Raw genomic sequence first — 21549 nt, 5'->3', positions numbered from 1 at the left:
TGTGTTTCCTTCTCTACTAGCAGCCAAGGAAACATTCACCACCAAGCCTGAACTTTGGAAGTCCTTGCTGCTTCTGTGTGCTCTGTAACGCAGTTCACGTGGATGGACAGAGCCATTGCAACTCCCATCTCTATCTCCACTGGTGTTGATGCACCAGCTGCAATAATATTTCAAGTCAATCCCTGATTAGTTAGGGGAAGGTCAGCTATTTCTGACTGGCCTTGCCCAAACAGAAACAGAATGAAGCTCTGCCATCAGTGTCCTAAAATAGAAGGCCTTTTTCATCTGTCAGGCTTGACTCAGACACATGGAACACTAATTAGGAGACACGAATCGACTCGCAGGGCATTGAGAAGAAGGGCACAGGCAGAAAGTCAAGTGAAGAGAAACTTCTTCAGCTATGCACTGTATTCTCCAAACAGCTTTTTAGTCACTTTCCCAGTAATTTGATTTATTTTAGTGTTTCTTCTTAAGAAACTAAGTGGTTTTTTTTAAGAAAACTTTGATAATGAAACTGAGTGTGGGGATTTTTTTTGGAGGTTTCTTTGCAGCTTTGGGGGTTTTGCTTTTTTTGGTGGCATTTGGAACTGATTATTGGCTTCTTGCTACAGAAGTGGGAAGGTGTTCAAAAGTACCTGAAGATGCTGGGGTTAGTATGGACATTTTTATTTATAATGAGAATTATATATGTAGATTTCTTGGAATTGTTTATTTTGCAAGAATTTACTTCTGTATGAACGTTGGAATATGCTCATTTTGACCTGGAGGCTTACAAGCCTTCTTTAAAACCTCTTGTAACCAGTTTTAATCAACTCTAAAATGAATTTGTCTTTTGTGATACTACTTTTGCAACATGACATTCTTTCAAAGGAAGTATAACTGTTTGGATATGCTATAGCTAGCCTATATTCAGACAGGCTGTTTCATTATGATGGTGGTGGTTTCTACTTCAACATTTAATTTCAATTGAATTTGATTTCTTCAGCCATTTAAGAATTGTATGATAATGTCTTCCTTTTAATTTTTTTTCCCCTCCCATAGGGAGAGAAGGCCACTTTCCATCATGAAGGTTTCTTTTGGAGGTGCTGGTTTAGTGGAGATGTAGGAGAAAATAATGCCAGTATGTGGAATTTCTGGTACAGTAAGTAACTTTTCCCTTTTACACCTACAGTAGTTTGTTCTCAAAATTGTTGGGCTCTTTTTTCCTGTCTTGTGAATCACCAGGTTTCATATGGCTTCTTTGGTTCTTCAGCTACCCTAAAATAAATTCTTGACAAACATTTTTGTAATCTATACTAAAGGAAAGCCTGGGAAAAGTATGTTTACATACCACATGTTTAACTTTCAGCTTATGCTGTGAGTGTTAAGGCTGCCCTGTTAACCTGAGTCCATTCTTATCAGGACAGTCTCCTGCCACTTACAGTTAAACAGACTGTTTATTTCTGATACATAGGGAAAAGGAGCTTAGTGGTTAGGATGGTCCATGACTTTTTGCTTGGAGAGTTTCTCCATCTAGTTCTACAAGTGGGTTAAGGAGGGCATGGGCAATTCCACTGTGAAAGTGGTGTAGGACACATCATTTCCAGAAAAATTCCTCTACTAAATTCAAAGATGACCCTTTGCTTTCTTTTACTACATGCCAGGATTCTGGAAGATCAGATAGTATTTTACAACCAAAATCTCCCATGAAGAAGAGGTCAAGCAAAACTTCTTTTCCTGTCTTTGACCATACCTCTGAGGTACAGAGCTCCCTCTCCTTATTGCAAGATTTCCACAATCCTTGTGAAAAGCAGGTGCCATCATACGAATTTGACTTCAATAACCCATATTTTACTGAATATATTGCTTGGTCTTAGGTGGCAAATGTAATATTCACTGTAGTTAATTTCTCCTTGTTATTTATCTGGAGAATTCTGTGGTCAGAAATCTGAAATTTAAATGTGGTTTAAGCTATAGTCAGCCTTTATCTTTCACAAGGGAGAAGGTGATGTTTTAGATGCATTTAATATAAAGGGTGAAATTACCCTTCTCTGGGCATATTGATTCCATAGACTAAACTCATATTTTTGGGGACTGTAAACTTTCTGAAGATGCTTGATATTTTTCATTGTTCTTTCACAGAGAAAAAGTAATTTCCTAGGGTGTTTTTTTTTGGTGGTTGTTTGGTTGTTGTGGGTTTTTTTTTGGTGTTTTTGTTGGTTTTTTTGGTGGGATATGCAATAATGAGAGGGACATAATTAACCCTCACAAGAGAAAGGTACATATGCCTATAAAAACCGTATGTATGCATTGCATATAAATTGCTGTGTGCCTTTGGCAAGGCTGCTTTACTGTTCCTATAGTACAAATCTGTGTTGCCCTTTAAGGAATACTGCTGGCTGGATAACCAGGCTGGTATCTCTTACCAAACCAAATCCACTGCTAGCTATTACCTGGGAAAGAACCTGGAATCTCAACCTATGAAACTCAGTTTGCCCATTTGAAGAAAAGGCTTAAAGTACTTTATTGTTAAGGCAGTAAAATAGTAATCTTTAGCTTTCTTTCACTTTTAGCTAACCAGTCACCTTCTAAGAATTGTACACATGCTTACCTGTCACCATTTCCTCTTATCCGAGATGAACACAACTCAACTTCCTATGACTCTGCGATCAGTAAGTATTTTTTTGGCTGAAAAATGCATGGATACAATGCCTAGTTTCAGGAAAACAGTTTGGATGCTTCAGTATAAAACAGCCTTATCGCTCCCCACAGTTTAATTAATAGAGTTTTGGTTTTTCGTACTTCTCATAATTTTACAACATGCATATTTAAACCACTGTTTAGCAAAGCACTTAAATGAATGCTCAGCTTTAAGCATGATGGCAAAGTGGAAGTAATTCCTAAAAAAAGAGACATTTCCTTTTTAGTCCTTTTTTCTCTGACATAAAAAGTATCTTCCTTGGGCTGAATGCATTAAACAAGTACTCCTTCTCATGTATTCCAGTAAAAATGTTTTTCTGTTAAATAAATAGCCACATGTGGAAATATATTGCATTTTTATGTTATGAAGAAGGAGGAGAGGGGCCTTGATACTGTCTAAGTTTATTCAACTAACTCAGATATACTGCACCGACTGCTGCATGTGCCAGTTTCTCGCCATTGACATTATAGGGAGCTGAGGCACTGAAACCACTCTTAACAGTGTGTGCTGTACATGAATAATGTAGTCTAACACTGTAGCAATGGGCAGTTTTGGTTTTTGAACTAAACTTTTTTAGAGAGTATATATATTCTCTATAATAGTTTAGAATACTGTTAAACAGAGATACTAAAACTGAGAAACTCTAGTTCTACAACAGAGGTACATATATAGATGGAAGTTATGCAGTAATTGAAAACTTTATGTTTGAATAATCCCTGGAAAGCCCTATTTGTACAACTCTTAAAAACTACTTAAAAATATTTGTCACATTTCATCAGATCAAGGGCTTTATACAGACGTATTTGAAATAAATCACTTCTGATACCTATTTCCTATGACTTTTAAAATAACCTGTGATGTGTGGATGCAGCATGTCTCTGAGCAAACTGGCTCGGTGACTTAAGTGATCTCTTCATGTCCTGAAACTATAATTGTGCCTTTGCTAACTTTGAAGTGTCTTCAGAATCCAATTTTTATGCAGCAGACATGAAAAAGAAAATAAGTTGGACTGATAATGCTCCTATTAATCTTTAGAAATTATGAACTGTTTGTCTAGGAAGAATTCAGACCTCATTCAGAGATCTAATCTGTAACTTCACAGTGCATCTAGAACAGTTTATCTTTCCATTTGAAACTGACAGAGTCATCAATTCCTAATAATCTAGACAGAGTTTGTATTCCACCATTCACTCATACATTCATAAAGGATCCTCAAATTGTACTGCATGATTACACAGAAGTGGACAAACAAAGAATAAGGAAAGGAGAAGGAATATCATCAAAAGTTTAATTAATTTTAGTTAATGTTTGCCAAAAGAACCAATGCTCAAATATAATTTTCCTATCTATATTTCATATTAGGAGATTAAAAATAGACAGAACTGTACTATAGATGCTGTCCCAAGTAGAGTATATTCAGAGCCATTCCTGCTGTATAAATAGATACAGTTGGATTGCTTTTGAACTCATTAAAACTGAAGAGGGTTTTTTTTAATGCCTCCAGTTCATTTTCAGCATCCAAGCTGAGTTATTTACTGGAGCAAGTATGCTTGTTCAAGAATCTTTCACAACTTTTTATGAAGAAGGTTATGTCATCATCTCTTCTGTTAGTTCAAAATTTGTTTCTTCTTTATTCTAGTTTGACAGTCCTGCCAATGATACTCCGCAAATGAGTTTTTAAAACCTTGCTGCAACTGCAGTTGCTAAATTAAGAAATGCTAGAAGGTTATCCTCTTCTTGATTCACAATGGAGGAAATGCTTCTCTGTAAAAGCCAGGGGCAAAACCCCTCAGTTTGATTTCACGAAGAAGATTTAATCAACTATTTGTATATCCAGTTGGCTGCATCTCATACCTTGCATCAGCTAAGCACAGAACAAAAGGGCACTACCAAAAGATTGAGGTTATTGTCCCTTTTTTTGGTTCTGCTTCTGTTTCTTGATACAACAGTACCATTTTCATGGCTCATAGCCATATTCACTTTTGGGGGATAAAAAAAAATCTCCCACACAGATGTATCACTGTGGTGTTAGTGAGTCCCTCAAGTTCTATTTTAATTAGGAATGGATAAGAAGAAATATTCTGTCATCTGAAAAATACTTATTTTGCTTTTTGTAGAAAAAAAAGCAGTTAAATAAAACCCTTTAAACTTAATTAGAAAAATCAAACATGTATGTACAACACATTTTTCTAAAATTTCTGACTTTCTGTTTACAGAACTGTTAGTTTCTGAGCAAGCAAAGACAGGTGACTTCTTTTACAGACTGTTGGGATTAAGAGACCTTTGGGACCTTGTCAGAGGAATTTGCATTTAACTGCAGCCCCTAGTGGAAATGCAAGTTTGGTTTGTTGGTGGAGTGCCATGTTACCATCCAATTAAGAAGGGCTCGGGCAAAGATAAGTTTCCTGAAGAACATAAAATCTGTGATGATTTTTTGAGTGCAGTGTCTGGACCAAGTTCTCTGTTGACATAACTCCTTTCGCTTTAGTATCAGTAGGAATTTGGTTCAGAGCCTTTCTGGGCCAGAATTCAAAAGAAGCTCAATCAATTCCCTCTTAGCTTGTTTACATCTTTTTGTATGTTGGTTTTATGATGTTTGTGTGGTTTTTCCTAAAAGATTCAAAACACTGAGGACCTTGAAGTTCAGTGTTATAATATACCTTAGAAAGCTTTAGGCCAAAAGCTTGGTTCATCCTGCTGTACAAACCCGTGAGCTCTTGGTGTCCAGAATTATAGCCTTAGATGGAAAGACAGAACAGTCTACAGTGATGCTTACATTGGAGATTTGAATGCATGTTTTAATGCCTCAGATATCTTTTCATCTTCTCTGTCAGATGCATGATCAGTTTCAAAGGTTTAGACAGCACTGCTTTGAAATTGCAACTTGCTGTATCATTTAACCACAGTTGTAATGATTTTGTTCGTTCACTGGTTTTGTTAAATATCTTGGCAGAGTATAGAGGTCTTCATCTACCTGCAGTGTAAGGTGTGGTCCACAGCTGTGCTAACCATCATTTATGGTTAATGCACTTAAAGAAATTTGTAGGCCATGTCATTTATCTTGACCTGAAACAGGCATCTAAACGACCTCAGGGGAAGCCTGACTCAAGTGACTTTTTGTGATGGTACAGTGGTTTATAGTGACAGCTGTTGTAGTGTGCAGCTCTTAAGTAGACTTAGACAGCACCTCACTGTGTTGCCAGCAAATTCATTTATAGGAAGATTCACAAACATGTGCGACAAACTACAACCTAGGAATAAAAAAAAATAAATTAGCCCATACAATAAAAGTGCCAGAGTGATGACCTCTACATTCTAAAATAATCATACATTTGTATAATCATAATCAATTTGGTTATCCTGTCAGGCTATTTTGAAAACATAATAATATAGTACTTAAATAATAATTCATTGCTAGCTAGATTAATGCATGGTATCATGTCATTAGATTACTTAACACTGACATTCAAGGATTATCACACTTCTATAAAACTCTTTTACTAAAGGACAATACTAGGCCTGTTTTTGAAAAATGAACAAATCCTTTCTTGTACTAGTAGTTCTGTTAGTTATAGTGAGATTATTCTTGAGAAAAAGAAGTGCAAAATCTAGCACTCAGTTAAGTCATTCATTTTATTTTTGAGAGGGTTTTTTTTCAACTTGATTTGGACATAAACAATAGTTCCTTAACTGTTGTAAATTGCCCCAGTGCCTTCTGAAGCTAAATTGGAAGCCGTTTAATGGGCTGCACTGACACATTAGTTTAATACTCTGATTTGTAGCTGCTAATACTTTTTTTCCTGACTATTAGTATCTTATTTTGTCCAGTACTGGGCACATTGCCAGCATTTGAAGTAGTGCCTAATATAATGTAGAATACACAATGTTTATAGGACTGAAGTGAAATACTGGTTCAGCAACTGTTAAATATAAAATGGTGTGATCAAATTTATTGGCAGGTTTGTTACTGGGTTGAAATTGATGTAGGGTAGTCCAGAAAATATCAGCAATGAAATCTGAAAATAAAGATTGTACAGTGAAATGTTAGCAGTAGCCTATTTCTAAGACAAAAAAATACTGTTTCAAAACACAGTCACAAAATTGCCCATGAGAGATTGTAATACAGTACATTTACTAAGGGAGAACTCCCCAGCCACCAAGCAGTGATAAAGCAAGAAGTATTTAAAAAAGCTTTGTATTAATACTGTGAATATTGTATTTGTTTTACTGTTAAGGTTATTAAACAAAAAAGATTATTACTACTAAGGGATACTAAAAGGTACTGAGTGAAACTGAGAAAAGTCTTGCAAGGTTTACTGCATTGCCAGGTGTGTCTTCTGCACTGCTGATGAGATCTGTGATCTCATTTACAATTGTTTATCTGCAGAGGAGATACTCTTGATTTCGAGCAGTTCAGGTTCTTCACCTTTCACTGTATTTTGCATTATGGGGGCGATACTTTTGTCAAAAGCATTTTGATATCTCTTACATTAAATAGAGAGGTAAAAAAAGACATATTCTAAAATAAAATCCACAGTCAAATCACAGGAAAGCTTTAATTCAGGATGTGAGCTTGTGGATGAAAATTCAAGGCAACTTTTCCAAGTCATTTTGCCTATCCTTAGTAATGTTTATGCAGCACTGTACTCACACATGCTTCAAAAAGTATTTCAGCTTTGTAATGCTTATAATATGTATTTATATTAAATTCCTTATTAAGTGGCTGGGTTTTTTTGTTTTTTTTGATAGGCCATAGAAAGTGTATGGGCCGATGGCTGAGATTTTAAAACACTTGAAGCCAGCAAGGTCAATAATACATGTGGTATGGTTTCATGAGGTTGATGTTAATATCTCTGACAGTAGATGGGTGTCACATTGTGTTGTCAGCTAACCTGTTCCTTAATAACCCGTTATGGAGCTTCAGAGGTGTGCATGGCTACTAAACAAGTGTGTCTTGTAGGTGACGCAGCTGTGTAACTTTGTGAAATGTATCTCTGCTTCTCTTTCACATCATGCATCAGTAGCATCTTAAAACATGATTTTGTGCTTCAATTTATAATCAATGCTGGGGTCTAGTACACTAAAAAAGGGGGCTTTTGATAATTTTCAACCATTTCTCCAAAATTTGGTCCCTTACTCAAAACCAGATACTTCTTCTAGTTTTCAAATGATGCAGAAGTTTCCAGAGGGATCCGAATTAGGATCTTTAGAGAGAAAAGCAAGTAGCAAGGGAAAACTACAGGTCATGCGGTTTTGGAGGAATATACTGCAGCTATAATATTCCCATAGTATACAGGCCGAACGGTGCAGAGCTCAAAGACAAGTGTACTGTCTGTACTCCTGTTGTAGTTTAAATAGTATTTTATATTTAGGCTTGCCTGTCACTGCCAAGGCAAATGTTGTACCCAACAAAGGGGCAGCTTACCAAGGCAAGTTACAGAACCTTCTGTTTAGCACCTTGCAACACAAGAGCAATGGTATCCAAGATTATTGTTGCAGATAGGTTTACCTTGGACTCTGCGGTAGTGCTTGTACTTTATTTCATCTGTTGTAGGGAATACTTGGAATAATGCATGTATTTGAGGTAGCTAACTCAAACATATCTGTGAAGTACCTTACAGAGGCAAGTACTCCTTGTCATCTGGACCAGAACATGGGCTGTGTTATGAACTGCCTCAGTGGGACTTGAAATGGTGCAAACTTCTGTTAACACTTGTATAGATACACATTATTTCTTGAAACAGGCTGCTTGGATCACAACGGCAGCCCTTTTCGTGGGATATAAAGAAACATAATTCAAAGCAGCATCCTCTGTTGCATTTTGTCTGTCATGGTTCACCTCAGAGCGGAAAAGTCTTTGACTTGAAGAGTAAGTTCATTCTTAGGAAGGTTTAATTTCAACCAGCTCTTTTGTGTTCATCTACAGATGCCAGCTAAGCTAAATGACAGCAATAGGGCTGCATTGTAATTTTGAAAGATTAGCCCCGTAGGAACTGATCTTGCCCATCTAGGCAGAGAAAATCAGAAAAGTGGTCTGAGCAAAAATGATCTAAGTATGAAATAAGTGAAGCCTTCTTTGCAGAAAAATGGTTGCTTTTTAACTCCCTTAATAAAGAAAAAAGTCTAAATTCTCTTAGGATGGTTCCTCAGGCCTGTGCCACAAATGATCCAAATTACTTGCTGTCTTGCAGATTAGAGGGCATAGTCCTTTTCTTGGAAAAATCACAGATTTGGGAGCATTGCAGACTTTTCCTCTGTCAACTATACTCTGTTTTCTAATTGTTGTTTAATGATGGAGTTAGCTGGATAAACAAGTATTAGAATCATCAGTATTTATCCATGATTCTGTAGGGTAAATAGTTATTTCTAGAAAAATACAATGGAAGCTTATTTCAGGTGATAGTTAGGTCAAATCAATATTTCACATATAACGCATAAAATAATTATGCTGTTGAGCAAAGAAACATCCTTTCAGTTATTTAGTTACAAAGAGGTTTAAAAAAAATGTTCATCGGTTACATTTGTACTCCTTTTGTTTTCCGTTTTCAGGAATATTTGAACAAATCAAGCTTTTCTGGTAAAATTTCACTAAAAGCAGACTTCAAAGCTTCCTGTATGAAGAGCAGATAATGAAACTGGATACTGATTTTGTAATGCTGGAGAATCTTGTATCCTCATCCATTCAGAAAATAGAAACAGTGCTGTACGACTTAGGTGACTTACCATAATGGTATCGAAGCAAGCTTTTTCAAGGTCCATTTTGGCCAATGTGTCCTATTATGTAGCATGACTTTGAAGTACCTTGGGCCATCTATGTAAAAGAGTTGGGTGGTTATAGACTGATTTAGAGGTATTAGGTTTTAAATGAGGAAGTAATGTCCCATGGACTTGGGGACTGCAATGAAGCCTAGCAAAGTAGCCCCATGAGTAAAATAATATGAAATTGCTTCAGAAACCCAACACTGAAGGACTTGAGAGATTTACCTTTCTAGGTCTCCGTTCACTGTCCATTTGCATTAAGTGAATCATTTAACTATGTGTTTAACTTTAAACAGGTGCCTAAATCCTGTAAGAGGTAGAGTACTTAAAGCAGAACACCTACGTAACTGCTTTGCTGAGCCACAGCCTTATTTCTTACCTACTCTTTCCTTTTTTGTTGTTTTTGTTGTTGTTGTTGTTTATGTGGAAAGAAGACTTGTATTGGATATGAACCAAAACACAATTTTAACCCTTCTGCCAGCTACTTTCAGGCACATTCATCCTTCCTGTGCCTAAATCTGCTGATCAGTGTGGCGGAAAATTGTCTCTGAATGTTTGCCTGGATTATAAAGGATGTTATTTAGCAAGTGTGGCTAATGTGATGTGGTGAATGTGATGTAGCTAACACACTTACAAGGCTGATAGAAGTAAGATGGTGTATACTTTAACATGAGTTAAGATGGTCAAGTTAAAAACTGTAGATTTTTGGAACATATTAGTGGGAATGATAATGATTAGCTGATAATGTCTAGCACACCTTCAGATTTCAGATAAGAGCAAACCCAAATTATTCCAGAATAGCTGGCTCTAACAAGCTGTATGAATTTGAAACTTTCAGGATACGAACCGGTATAATAGTTGCTTGGTTGTGTTTTGCTATAACAGTAAGTAGGTGCTGTCAAATGATAAGTGGCAGTTTCTTTTGTGACTCACTTTTCCTGACTTGCCAGCTGGCTTATATGCTTTCCCTCAGTTGGGTGGAAATGTTTTTCACTGACTGAATTGTCAGTGCTTCAAGATTTTCAGATGTGATGATGGAGATCTTTGCAACTCATAATTTTACTAATGGGTTGTGTTAATGTACCAATTTTTAAATTCATGGGAAAAATTTATGTCACTCTTGTAGCATTTGTAAAATGATGACTTTGTTAAATGGATGTGCAATTAACCAGCTAAAAAATAATTGTTAGAAAGACTCTTTTGGCCAGAGTATGTCACAAAACTCTCGGCTCATTTATCACCAGCTGCATCCATTAATTCAGCACTGCTTGGCACTGTCTAACAGGGGCTTCTGAAACATCACATTTTAAATTTAATAAAATACAAAGAGCTTTAGAGCAGGAATAGACTGGTTTAAAATACTTAACTGTTTTTCAGAAACCAGTTTACATTTTTTGAGTTTCTCCCCCCTCCTTCTTTAGATTTCTGTCTATTGAATGGGACTATATATAAGGACAATTATCCAGCTGTAAATTGTAGAGAACTTACAGACTGCTATTGCTGATATGGTCTGAGCACTGAGAATGTCAAGATATTGCAGCTCTCTGCTTTTCCAAGACAATTTTGGTAAAACAATTGTATCCTGTCAATCCAATCATTTATCCCAAAGAATCATTGCTACAGCTTTGGTGTACCATTTTCTAAAGAGCATAAATTGGGTCAAGTTGCTATCTTACTAATCACTGCTAAACACTGAGCAGACAGATTTCATTTGTGGTAACTTACAACCTATTTTCCATGTTCATTAGGTAGGGAATGGCATTCAAACCTAATTTGGACCACATGATATATAATGTATATGTACAATAGAGTAAATGTTTCATTCGTTAATAAGGCAAGTGAAAAGAGAGGGAGAAAAGAAAAATCTTTGTTAGCCAAATGTGTCACTTGTTCAAGTTCTAAAAAGTGTTGTATTCTTTTTCCCTTCTTCACTTGCTCCAGTTTACCGAGGCTTCTGGACAGTTCTCATGCTCTTGGGAGTGCTCACTGTTGTGATGGCGAGTTTCTTCATCATCTGTGCAGCTCCCTTTGCCAGCCACATTCTGTACAAAGCAGGAGGAGGCTTTTTCATCATTGCTGGTGGGTATACTGTTTGCTTTAGTAAATTAAAGAATAGAAAGGATGAGGTATTTCTTCTGTTTTCCTTGACCAAAAACTGTAAACTGTATTAAGCATGGTTAAAAGAAAGAAAAAAGCATACACTTCTATCCTTTGGCTTGTGGAGTGCCTGCCTGGAAGACAAGTCTTCCCACAGTTATTTAGCCATGAAACTATTCTAAAAGCTATTTTTGGATTAAGACAAAAAAAAAAAAAATCCAGGACAAATGATGGAATTCTATTGCAATTTCAATCTACTTTTTCAGCAGGAAAAAGAATGCATATTTAGAGATGCTGCCTTACAGGATTCTGAAGAGCTTTAGCTAAGGAAAGGATTTTTTTTATCAGTGACACAAAAGGTGATTATGGTGAGCTCTAAAGAAATTGGGAAACAGAGCACATTCACATGACCAATATAGGAGAAATGTTTTGGATGTGATTGGAGTAAGTGGGAGCTCTAAACCTCTGTGAATGAAAGATAACAAATAAGTGAATTCCCTCCTTCCTTGTAACCCACATGTACTGTGGAGGATGCACCCTTCCAGGATTCAGCTGATATGGGCAGCTCTCTGTGATGCTGTTCAGTTAACCTTGAAAAGTCTGGGGAGATATCACACTGGTGTGCAAGATACAGTTGTATGGGATGTAAATGATGGTGTGTGATAGATGTACAAGATAGAATGTGCTCAATCACTCTTCTTTCTGTAAAGCCTGGTGAGAGGCAGTGCTGTGAGAGCACTGTTGTGTTACAGTGTAGGGCCGCTCGTGTCAGGACCAAAAGGCCTGGGCTCTCTTTCTGCTTCTGTTGCTGACCTGCTGACCTTGCTTACCCACTTCACCTCACAGCAATTTCTATGCAGCTAGTGATCATTATTCCCTTTTCAAGGACCTTCAGTGAAGTGCTGGAAGTATTTTATAATATTTTTGCTGAAAAAAACTCCTACATACTTGCATTTGATCCCTTGAGAATTGCTCCTCCACACTTTTAAACGACATAAAATAATATTCATAGTCTGACAGAAATCCTAAGATACTTCAATGCTTTTTGTTACTAATTGGCAGGGTAAGAGCCCATGTGAGTCCTGATCTTTCTGCATTTGTAATCTGTAAAACCCTCATCTGTCACTAGAAAGTAGCAGAGGCTGTTAGAGAGGTAAAGGGCACTTGAAAGACATCAGGACCCAATGGGCAGAGGTGCCAAGCGACATGTGTGTTCTCTACTCTGAGTCAATTCATCTACCTTCATTTAAGCAGGGGAAACTTAGATCCCCAAGTCTATGCTAGTCTTCCATGGCTTCCCTAGGAGGCCTGCAAGAGGCCATAACATTCATTGGCAGTAAAACTAGTAGGTATGTAAGAAGCTCCCTCAGCTGGGAATTCATTTCATCCTGAAAGAAGGGCCTAATTGGATCAGCTGAATGCACCTATGGGGGAACCCTACACCTCTCTTTCTTTTACTGAGGGAATCTAGAGTCACTATTTTTGGGGGTGTGTGAAGTGGGCTTTATTATCCCAGTGTGTGAGCTTGGGCTTGTCTCTTTGCCCCTCGTAACCTTTGTCCCTATAGAGCAGCTGTTCTTCAAGGGAAATTCTGAATTTTTACTATACATATCTGTAGTACCTTTCGACTTCAGGACTGTTCTTAATCAGGCCTTCAGAGAAGAGCTGTGTTACTTTAGCTGTTAACATTGTTGCTGAAAAGCAAAGATATTTAGCAAAATCCTGCTATGATTTGCCAAAAGGTTGTGGTGACAGCAGAATATAGGACCCTAGAGCCATTCAGTTTGCACAAGACATTTTGACTTGGGTAGGGGGACACAGTTCCTGACCAAGCTGTTCTGCACCTATTCCCAGTCCCACCAGTAGGACAGGTCTGGTTGGGGAAGATACTTACCCTAAATATCATTATCCTATCCAACACTTTAGATCCACAAAAACATTAAAACAAAAAATGAGTTGCTCTCAGCTCTTCTCACAAGTAGTCCTGTAGGTGAGGGTTTAATTATATCATGAATTAAAATCATGCTGGTGGGATAGACTTGCCTTTTGGAGGGACCTAGGAAAGGAGCCTAAACAGAGATCCTGAGTGACACAGAGTAAATTTAGGTTGGAAAGGACCTCTTGTAGCCATCTAGTCTGACTTCTCATTCAGAGCAGGCCTGTCTTCAAAGCTGGATCAGGCGGCTCAGAGCCTTATCTAGTCAAGTTTTTTAAATCTCCAGTAGTGGATGTTCCACAGCATCTTTGGGCACTTGTCCCAGTTTGACCAACTTAATTGTGAAAAATGTTTTTTTTATATAGTTTCCTTATATCCACCTGAAATAATCCTTGCTGCAGCTTGTGATCATTGTGTCTCATCCTTTCAGTGTGCAGGTCTCTGAAGAGTGTCCCTATCTTCTCTATAACTCTGTGTAGAAAGATGAAGACTACTTCTTTAGATTAAAACTCCCCAGCTCGCTTGGCCTATCCTTGTCCTCCATCCCCTAATCGTCTTGATGGTCATCACCTCAGTTTATCAGTTATCTCTCTTCCACCAGGGGGCCTCAAACTGGACACAGATTTCCAGATACAACGTCACAAGTGCTGAGTAAAAGGAAATATTATTTTCAAACTTGATGACTGTTTTCTTGCTAGTGCAGCCCTGTATGAAGTTAACTTTCATTTCTGTCAGACCTGCTTGAACTCTTGCACACTGAGAGCGACCATTCTTGTGCCTTAAAAAGTTGCCTGTGAGGAACAACCAGTTCTTCTGCCCCCCTTTGCCCTTCAAGGCTGCCTTTGTCCTTCAGGGCAGCCTCCCTTGGGATCCTGCAGGCTGAGGTCCTGAAGTTCTGGGACTTTATTTTCTACTCACCTGCCATATTCCTCCTAGTATACTAAACTCAGCCATTTCATGGCTGTTACAACCACAGCTAACACCATCTATCATATTCCTGACCAGTTTTTTCTTATTTGTGAGTAGCTGGTCCAGCAAAGCACTTCCATTAGTTGGTCTGTCCCACATCTGTTTCAAAAAGTTATCCTTGTTGCAGTCCAGCTACCTATCTCCTAGATTGCTTGCTCTCTGCAGTGTTGCCCTTCTAGAAGGTATTGGGGTGGCTGAGTCCCTTATGAGAACCAGAAATCATAACTGTTTTTCCAGTCCACTTCCTCTTCTTGATTGGGTGGCCTGTAGCAGATGCCCACCATGACTACACCCTTTTTGTCCACCTTGTCGCTTTTAATCCCTAAACTCATGTTACTTAGAAGATCTCCATCCATTCAAGATATTTCGTTGTGCAGACTGCAGTCATCCCACCCCATCTTAACTGTATGTTCTTAGTCTGTATTCATCCAGAAATGCATTCCAATCAAGCAAGCTGTCTCACCATGTCCGCAGCTGCAGTGGCACCATCCATCATCCAGTGACTGCAAAACTTGAATTCCTCCTGTGTTATTCCAACACTGAGTTAATTTATGTACATGCCTTTGGGATGGGCTTTCAGTTGTGCAGCTTTCTGAGTGGAAGTGTATGAGCCTTCCTCATTGAGCTGTCCCATGCAGATGCTCTCCATTCCTCCTGCTTATCTGGAGGCTTTGCTGTCCATCTGCCAATGGTCCTTGCTTGCATCTTTTCCCACAAGGTTACAGAGCTTGCTGTTCTTTCCCCATCTTGTCTGGTGGATCTCACCCCTCCCCAGGAGTCTTCGTATCTCAGAGAGGGTCCCGTCGTCACAGAAGCCAAAGCCCTGCTTGTGATGCTAGCTACAAAGCTAGGAGCTGATACAGTGTGTACCAACTTTTGTACAGTTTATATTATATGTACAGACCATCATCACCTGCATTCCATGCTCTTACCTCTCACCCTCAGAGCCCTTTAATTACTGACTCAAGACCTCTCCGCCAGCATCATTAGTGCCCATATGTATGAACTGCAAAGGGTCTCCAAGGGCAAAAGGACAAAAGGAACCTCAGAAGCCTCTCCACAGTGTCACATATCTGGAGGCCAGAATAGTAGCAATCTTACCCACAGAGCAATTTTGCTGTCTGATCTGTGGCAGGGTCACACACTTGCCTTTTCTTCATCCTGATCTTTAAGAAAAAAGGCTGCCCACTTATTGAGTGGTGCAGCTGAACTACCACAAATGGAGGGGAACACACAATTGTTAGTATTGGGGGCAGCTCATTGACTAGCAGCTTTCCCTGTTAAGCTTTATAACCACATTAACTACCTCAGGCTGCAGGTGAAACTGCAGATGCTAACACCTGTGGGGAAAAAGTGCATATCAGTTCAATGATGCCACAGGCAGTGACATGAGCACTGTCTTTGCAGCCCTGCCTCCATGTCTAGAATATCAGGGGATGGACCATGAGCAGCTACAGCAGTGCAAACTGTAAGAAGCCCTATAGTTGCTTCAAAGATCATGGGAAAAGAAGGGAAAGCTGCCCTAAAATAATCACTTAGAGCAGCCCTTGGTAAAGTCCATAATTACCCTGGGCCTGTTCCTGCCTGGGTGGTGGTGAAAACTGCCCTCTTGTACTGATGTGAAACAAGCAAGCCCTCAGGATGTGCACAGAGCGTTACAGAAGCACACCCTTGTGAAGAAGCAAAATAAAAGTTCAAATATGACTTCTCCTTCCTGCCAAAAGAGTGAAAAAACCCCAGTATTTTAATTCTAGCTCCTAGATGAGGACAAAAATCTGTCTTCAGAGGTATATGCCAACTGTCATAACTCCTTAAGTGGGATCCTTTGCGTGTACTTCAGAGTGGAATGTCAACCTTACTTTTTAAATAAAGGTCACAAAAGGCCAAAGTAGGTGGTAGAATCTGTAATAAGGACAGGACCGAAAAATACAATTCGAAAAAAATACATACACACATATACAAGTTTTCCTCAAGTGAGATAAAAAGTTCTAAACTTCTAGGCACAAGTAAAAAGCTCCCATCATTCTTTCCAGCACCTGTTGTCTTCGTGTCTGCATAGTGAAAGATTCGTGCCATAAACAGCCATTCACCATTGACAAGTGAAAAGCATGTCTACGTGGGAAGAATGAGTACTAAAGGCCAGCATACTGCTTCTTGAATTCATAGACATTTCTAAAGGTTCTGTATTCTTTCTCCTCTGCAATATGCACAAGTATTTGTTTGAAAGAAATTCCAAAGAATAAATGCAAAAGACAGAAAAGACTGACCTCAGAGAAGCCTGTGTCTTATCACACTGCACAGAGCTGTGTATTAAACATGTGTGTTCTTAAAAAAAAAAAAAAAAAAAAAAAAAAAGCAGCATTGAAAAAAAGAAAGAAAAAGGAGGGAAGCATTTATTTTTCTTAATCTCTCTCAGACATATTTCATGTTCTAGGAATAATTTTGCCCATCATTCCTGCTTCTTACAACTGCTGGTTTATTTTAAATTCACTAAAAGGCAAGGGCAAATGAACACCCAAGCACTATGCAAAAGGTCTAAATGCCGAAAATGTAGAAATACATCACAGCACACATTGTTCCTAAAAATATTTCAATCTCAGTAGTTCTGCCTAGGAGTTTGGCTAGGAGAGTTCATGACATTCACAATTGATAGTAAGTGCAAAAATGCGGGAACAGATTTCCCAGAATAAATATTCAGTAAACTCCTGTATAAGTTCTTAACTCCCATAAAATCATACCTCTGTGAAAATTAGACAAAAGGAGCACTAATGCATGAAATGCTCTTGGAGGCAACAGGACATGGGCAGTTTTTACTTAGTCTGATTCTACTGTTCAAGACGTTTCTTGAACACACTAAGCAATATACCTACTAATTAGCCTCCTTTAGCAGATAGTGAGAACCCTTAAATACTCCTTTAGTGCCTTAATTATCTAAGAGGGTTTACATATTCTGCCTTTCATTTTCTTCTCTTTTAAAGAAGGACATTTATCTCTGCTTGACATACATTTCTTCAGCAAATTTCCATACCCAACAATTTGCCACACACAGGTATTAACAGCTTGCTGTGAAATCACCCGATGGATTTTAGCTTCCCTGAAGTTGTTTTACCACTGGCAGCGCTGGCTTACCATTTTATACCTACATGGCGCCGGCTTTAGTTTAACCACCTGGAAGGTGTTGCTTCTGACTGCTGGAAGAGCAAGGGGTGCCCATTTTTAGATTAAAGCACCTCTGACAAAGTCTTGTTTTAACGGCAGATGCTTCTAACTAACCGGGATACTTGGCTTTGTATCTGCCCAGGGTGCCAGAGGTCATTCCAGATGTGCAAGGCCTGGTTATATGTACCTGCTGCTATAGTAAAGGAATATGCCTCACTGCTTTTTGCAATTACTCTTGTTTTTGACTAAGTTTGCTCTGATGTAGAGAATAAATAGAAGACTACAGACATTTGAAAATGCATAGGCACAGCCCTCTGAAGGGGGAAATTCCAATGTTCATGTGGACTTTGCCATATTATCAATGTATCTTTCCAAATCTTTGGGCTATAATTTCATTTTTGGTTGAGGTTTTGAAACTGTGAACAAACTCCATATCTGTACTAACTCCATTTATGAACTTGGTCCTGAATCTTTTTACATCAAAAGTTACTAGCTCTGTTTGGTTCTAATTTTCCTATGTTGCCTACATTATCTACTATCATTAGATCCTTTTATAGGAATCCTCTCTTGACTTATATTTGGAGAGTCTTTGATTTAATTTCTTCTTCTTTATGTCTGGCCATAAGGTGATCCTTCTCTCTGATTGTTTCACTGGTTTTATGTTTAATATAAGCGCAGTACTAAATTCCATCAAGACTGAGTTTTACTTAGGTAAAATACTTTCAAAATTGAATTTGTGCCTTTTAGAGTTGAATGTTGGGGTTTTTTTCAAACTTTGTTAGGAATTTGAGCCCTAGTAAAAAATGTAATCCTGAAAGTATATTTCATAGACAGAAAATGTGTCTGCCTCCTTTATTTAGTTTTCCTGTTTTCTTTCAGCCCCATAAAAATTGCACATCCTTTGGGATTTTCAGTCACATTTTGATTATGCCTCTGGTCAACTACTTGAGCTCATTCTTTGGTGGCCTTCAAAAGCCAGTGTTCGCAAACATTAAGTTGTGAGCTCTCACCTGTCAGATGTTTAGGATGTCCAGAATGTAAAGCTATTACATTTTGACCATAAAACACCAACATGAATGTCACCAGATCACTAATTTAAACTGTTGCAGCTAACCTGTCTGATCTTGTCTGAAGCAAATGAGGGAGTGATGACAAGAGTTGCTCCCTGATAAGTGGGTAGGAAGAGCAGGGAAGGGAGGTGATGAGGCAGCATCCCAGGGTGGGGATGGGCAAAGGTAACCATGGAAGCTTACCAGGACAAGTGGTTCTGGAATCAAATACTTGTCCATGGGTGCTTACAAAGTGCATTTGTGGGTTTTGCCAGAAGCGTCACATTTGTTCAGGGTGGCATTGCAAGTATTTAGGAGGATGGGGAAGAGACCACACATACCTTTGACTTATGCTCTGTGGCTCTGCAGCCTTTAGACCCAACTTTGGCAATAAGTGTTCCCAAGATTATGCACTGGCTTGTGGTTTTAATGAGGCACCTAAACATCCTGGGATAAAAACATAGGGTGGTGTCCCTCAAATATTTGAATGTTGGAATAGCTGCTGTAACTGTGCTGTGACAGCTGGAGCTAAGGGAGCAAGTGGGTACAGGCTGGAGCATGCAGAAAATTCAGACTTGTGCCCTCAGTTTTCCAGCAGATCTGCTAGAGCATCTGTGCTGCAGGCTTGCATTTCTCAAGTGTCCACATTCATCTGAAGTGAAATGGAATATTAGGAATGCAACTGATACTTTGGAAAGCACTTTCTTCTTATATCTCTTTCTGGTATATAGTAACAAAGAGGTTAACAAAGTTTGTAAAGACATGTGCTCCTATTACTATCACGTGTAAACAATCCAAAGGCCTTTCAGAGGAGTGGTTGGGAGAAAGCTGTGAGTTATGTGGTGGATTAATTCCAGGAAACTGTTGTATCCAACCTGAGGCTAATACTAATAGCCTGCTTCGTAGCTAGTATTTCATTTTTGTTGGGTTTTGTTCCTATACCAGGAATTGATTTTCTAATGTGAAGGATTTTGAATTAAATACAATACATCTGAATTTGTCAGCAAAATATTTTAGTAGAATAGTCTGAAGGTAGCATGTTCCAAACAAAGCCCTTTTCATCAGAAAAAAGAAGCAAGTGTAGGGAGGTGAAGATGATAGAAAGATTGCTTTTCATACCTTATCCAAAAGTCTGTGACAGAAACAATGCCAACGTTTGGGAAGCGAAAGTAGGTATCTTTTTCTAGGTCATCTTGTCCCATCCTGTTCCTCCTCCTTCCATCTCCCTTGACCCTGAATTCAAAACAGTAAATACCTGTCTGAATTTTGTCCTAAACACACCTGTTATTCAATCTACCTACCAAACCCAGATAGATTCTTTGTCGTGGGAGTATGCCTTTCAGTGCAAATCAGAAGCAAGATGGAGATAATGCTTGTTAGAGCAAGCCAAAAGCAAAAAATATCCAGTGGTGGCTGTCTGTGCCTTGCAGACAGAGCCTCAAGCATTGATGTGTTTCTAGGTTTTACAATAAATGCACCCAGCATTTGTCTCACACTCTGTTGTTAAAACGTAGTGTTTCTTTTCCAGGTGTTTTGTTTTCGCTGGTAGTCGTGATGTATGTCATCTGGGTCCAGGCGATGGCTGATCTGGAAAACTACACAAACGTGAAAAAAATGGATTGCCCAGACTTTGCTGTTTATGTACGTTATGGCTGGTCTTTTATGCTGGCTCCTGTAGGAGTATTTTTTGCTTTATTAGCAGGAATGCTGTTCTTGTTGGTAGGACGTGCCATTTATTTACACTCAGACTAGTCATACACTGTTGAAGGGAATACAGGCACTTCATGAGAATTGTAAACTGGAACAAAATTTTATACGTTATTACTATTATGGCAATCCTAAGGGTGCAGGCAGACTTTTGGAAGTTCTTGTGTTTCTTGTTTAAGGGTATAGGACACAAAACTCAATGCAGGAACAAACCACCTTTAGTTGTTTTTAATTCTTCAGAAAGTACACACATGGTTCCCCATATTGTACTATTAGCAACATTTTTGCTGTTTTGCAAACAGAGGAAGGCAAAAATTTTCTGCAACCAAAAGCCCAACGTGAAGTGGGCCAGATCAACATTTTATACATCTGTCTTTTAACATTTACTTTGTGCTTCTGCTTGTGGAGAATGGTACAAGGTAGAGGAGAAAAACATTCAAACTCAGTAATTCAATCTACCTCTTCTCCTGTTTTCCAATACTTGCCTTAGCTTTAATACAAGCAAACATGTCTGCACTTTATAAAAATAGAGTGCAGTTGTTCATGCAGCATCCATGGGAAGAGGACAAGAGAGAAGACAATTGCCGTGAACAGCGACCTGGTGCTAGTCCATACATGTAAAAGCTTAACTGCTCCTGTTACACATTTCTCTTTTCTGTATGCATTTGAAAGCTGTATACTTCTGTGTTCTGAAATCCGTGTTTGTTGCATGATTCTATAAGCCAAAATGCCGTAGTTAAATCACTAGATGAAGTTATGACAAAGTTGTACTCTGAATTATAGCATTAGTATTTTAATCAAGTTTTAACCCTTTTATTTTTGAGTGGAATAATTGGCTCTTCCAACAAGCCTTTTCCATGTTGTGCAAAGTGATTTTTTTTATTAAAAAAGCTTTATTATGAAGACAATATCTAGGACATGAAAATTTATCTTTTACGTAGCCTTCATTTTCCCAAATATTAAAAATCTGCATTATAGACAAAATTCAACTTGCCTACTAGTCATCGCAGGGGAAGCAATGAGCCTAGCTAAGACAGTAGGGGAGATCGATTTGGTTCTGTATTGTAGGAGTGGCTGGTTCTATGTGTATGTACACATATGTTTGGAAGATGGGGTAAGGATGGGACTGCATGCATGGTATGGAAAAGATGGGGTGGACTTTTAACAATGGGGAAACTGGCATTGGGCCCAAG

General features: G+C 38.5%; 1 protein-coding gene across 1 annotated transcript; it reads left to right on the top strand.

The window, feature by feature from the left end:
* The first annotated feature begins 254 nt into the window (after nt 1-254).
* On the top strand, nt 255-21278 carry TMEM182 (transmembrane protein 182). Its single transcript, XM_056328670.1, has 5 exons — nt 255-649; nt 1042-1141; nt 2553-2651; nt 11381-11518; nt 20178-21278. The coding sequence occupies exons 1-5, from the start codon at nt 509-511 to the stop codon at nt 20399-20401; spliced, it is 702 nt and encodes a 233-aa protein (XP_056184645.1). The 5' UTR covers nt 255-508; the 3' UTR covers nt 20402-21278.
* The last annotated feature ends 271 nt before the right edge of the window (nt 21279-21549 follow it).

This window comes from Falco biarmicus, chromosome 2 (genome assembly GCF_023638135.1).
Source record: "Falco biarmicus isolate bFalBia1 chromosome 2, bFalBia1.pri, whole genome shotgun sequence".
Lineage (NCBI taxonomy): Eukaryota > Metazoa > Chordata > Aves > Falconiformes > Falconidae > Falco > Falco biarmicus.
This window is presented reverse-complemented; position numbering and strand designations above follow the sequence as displayed.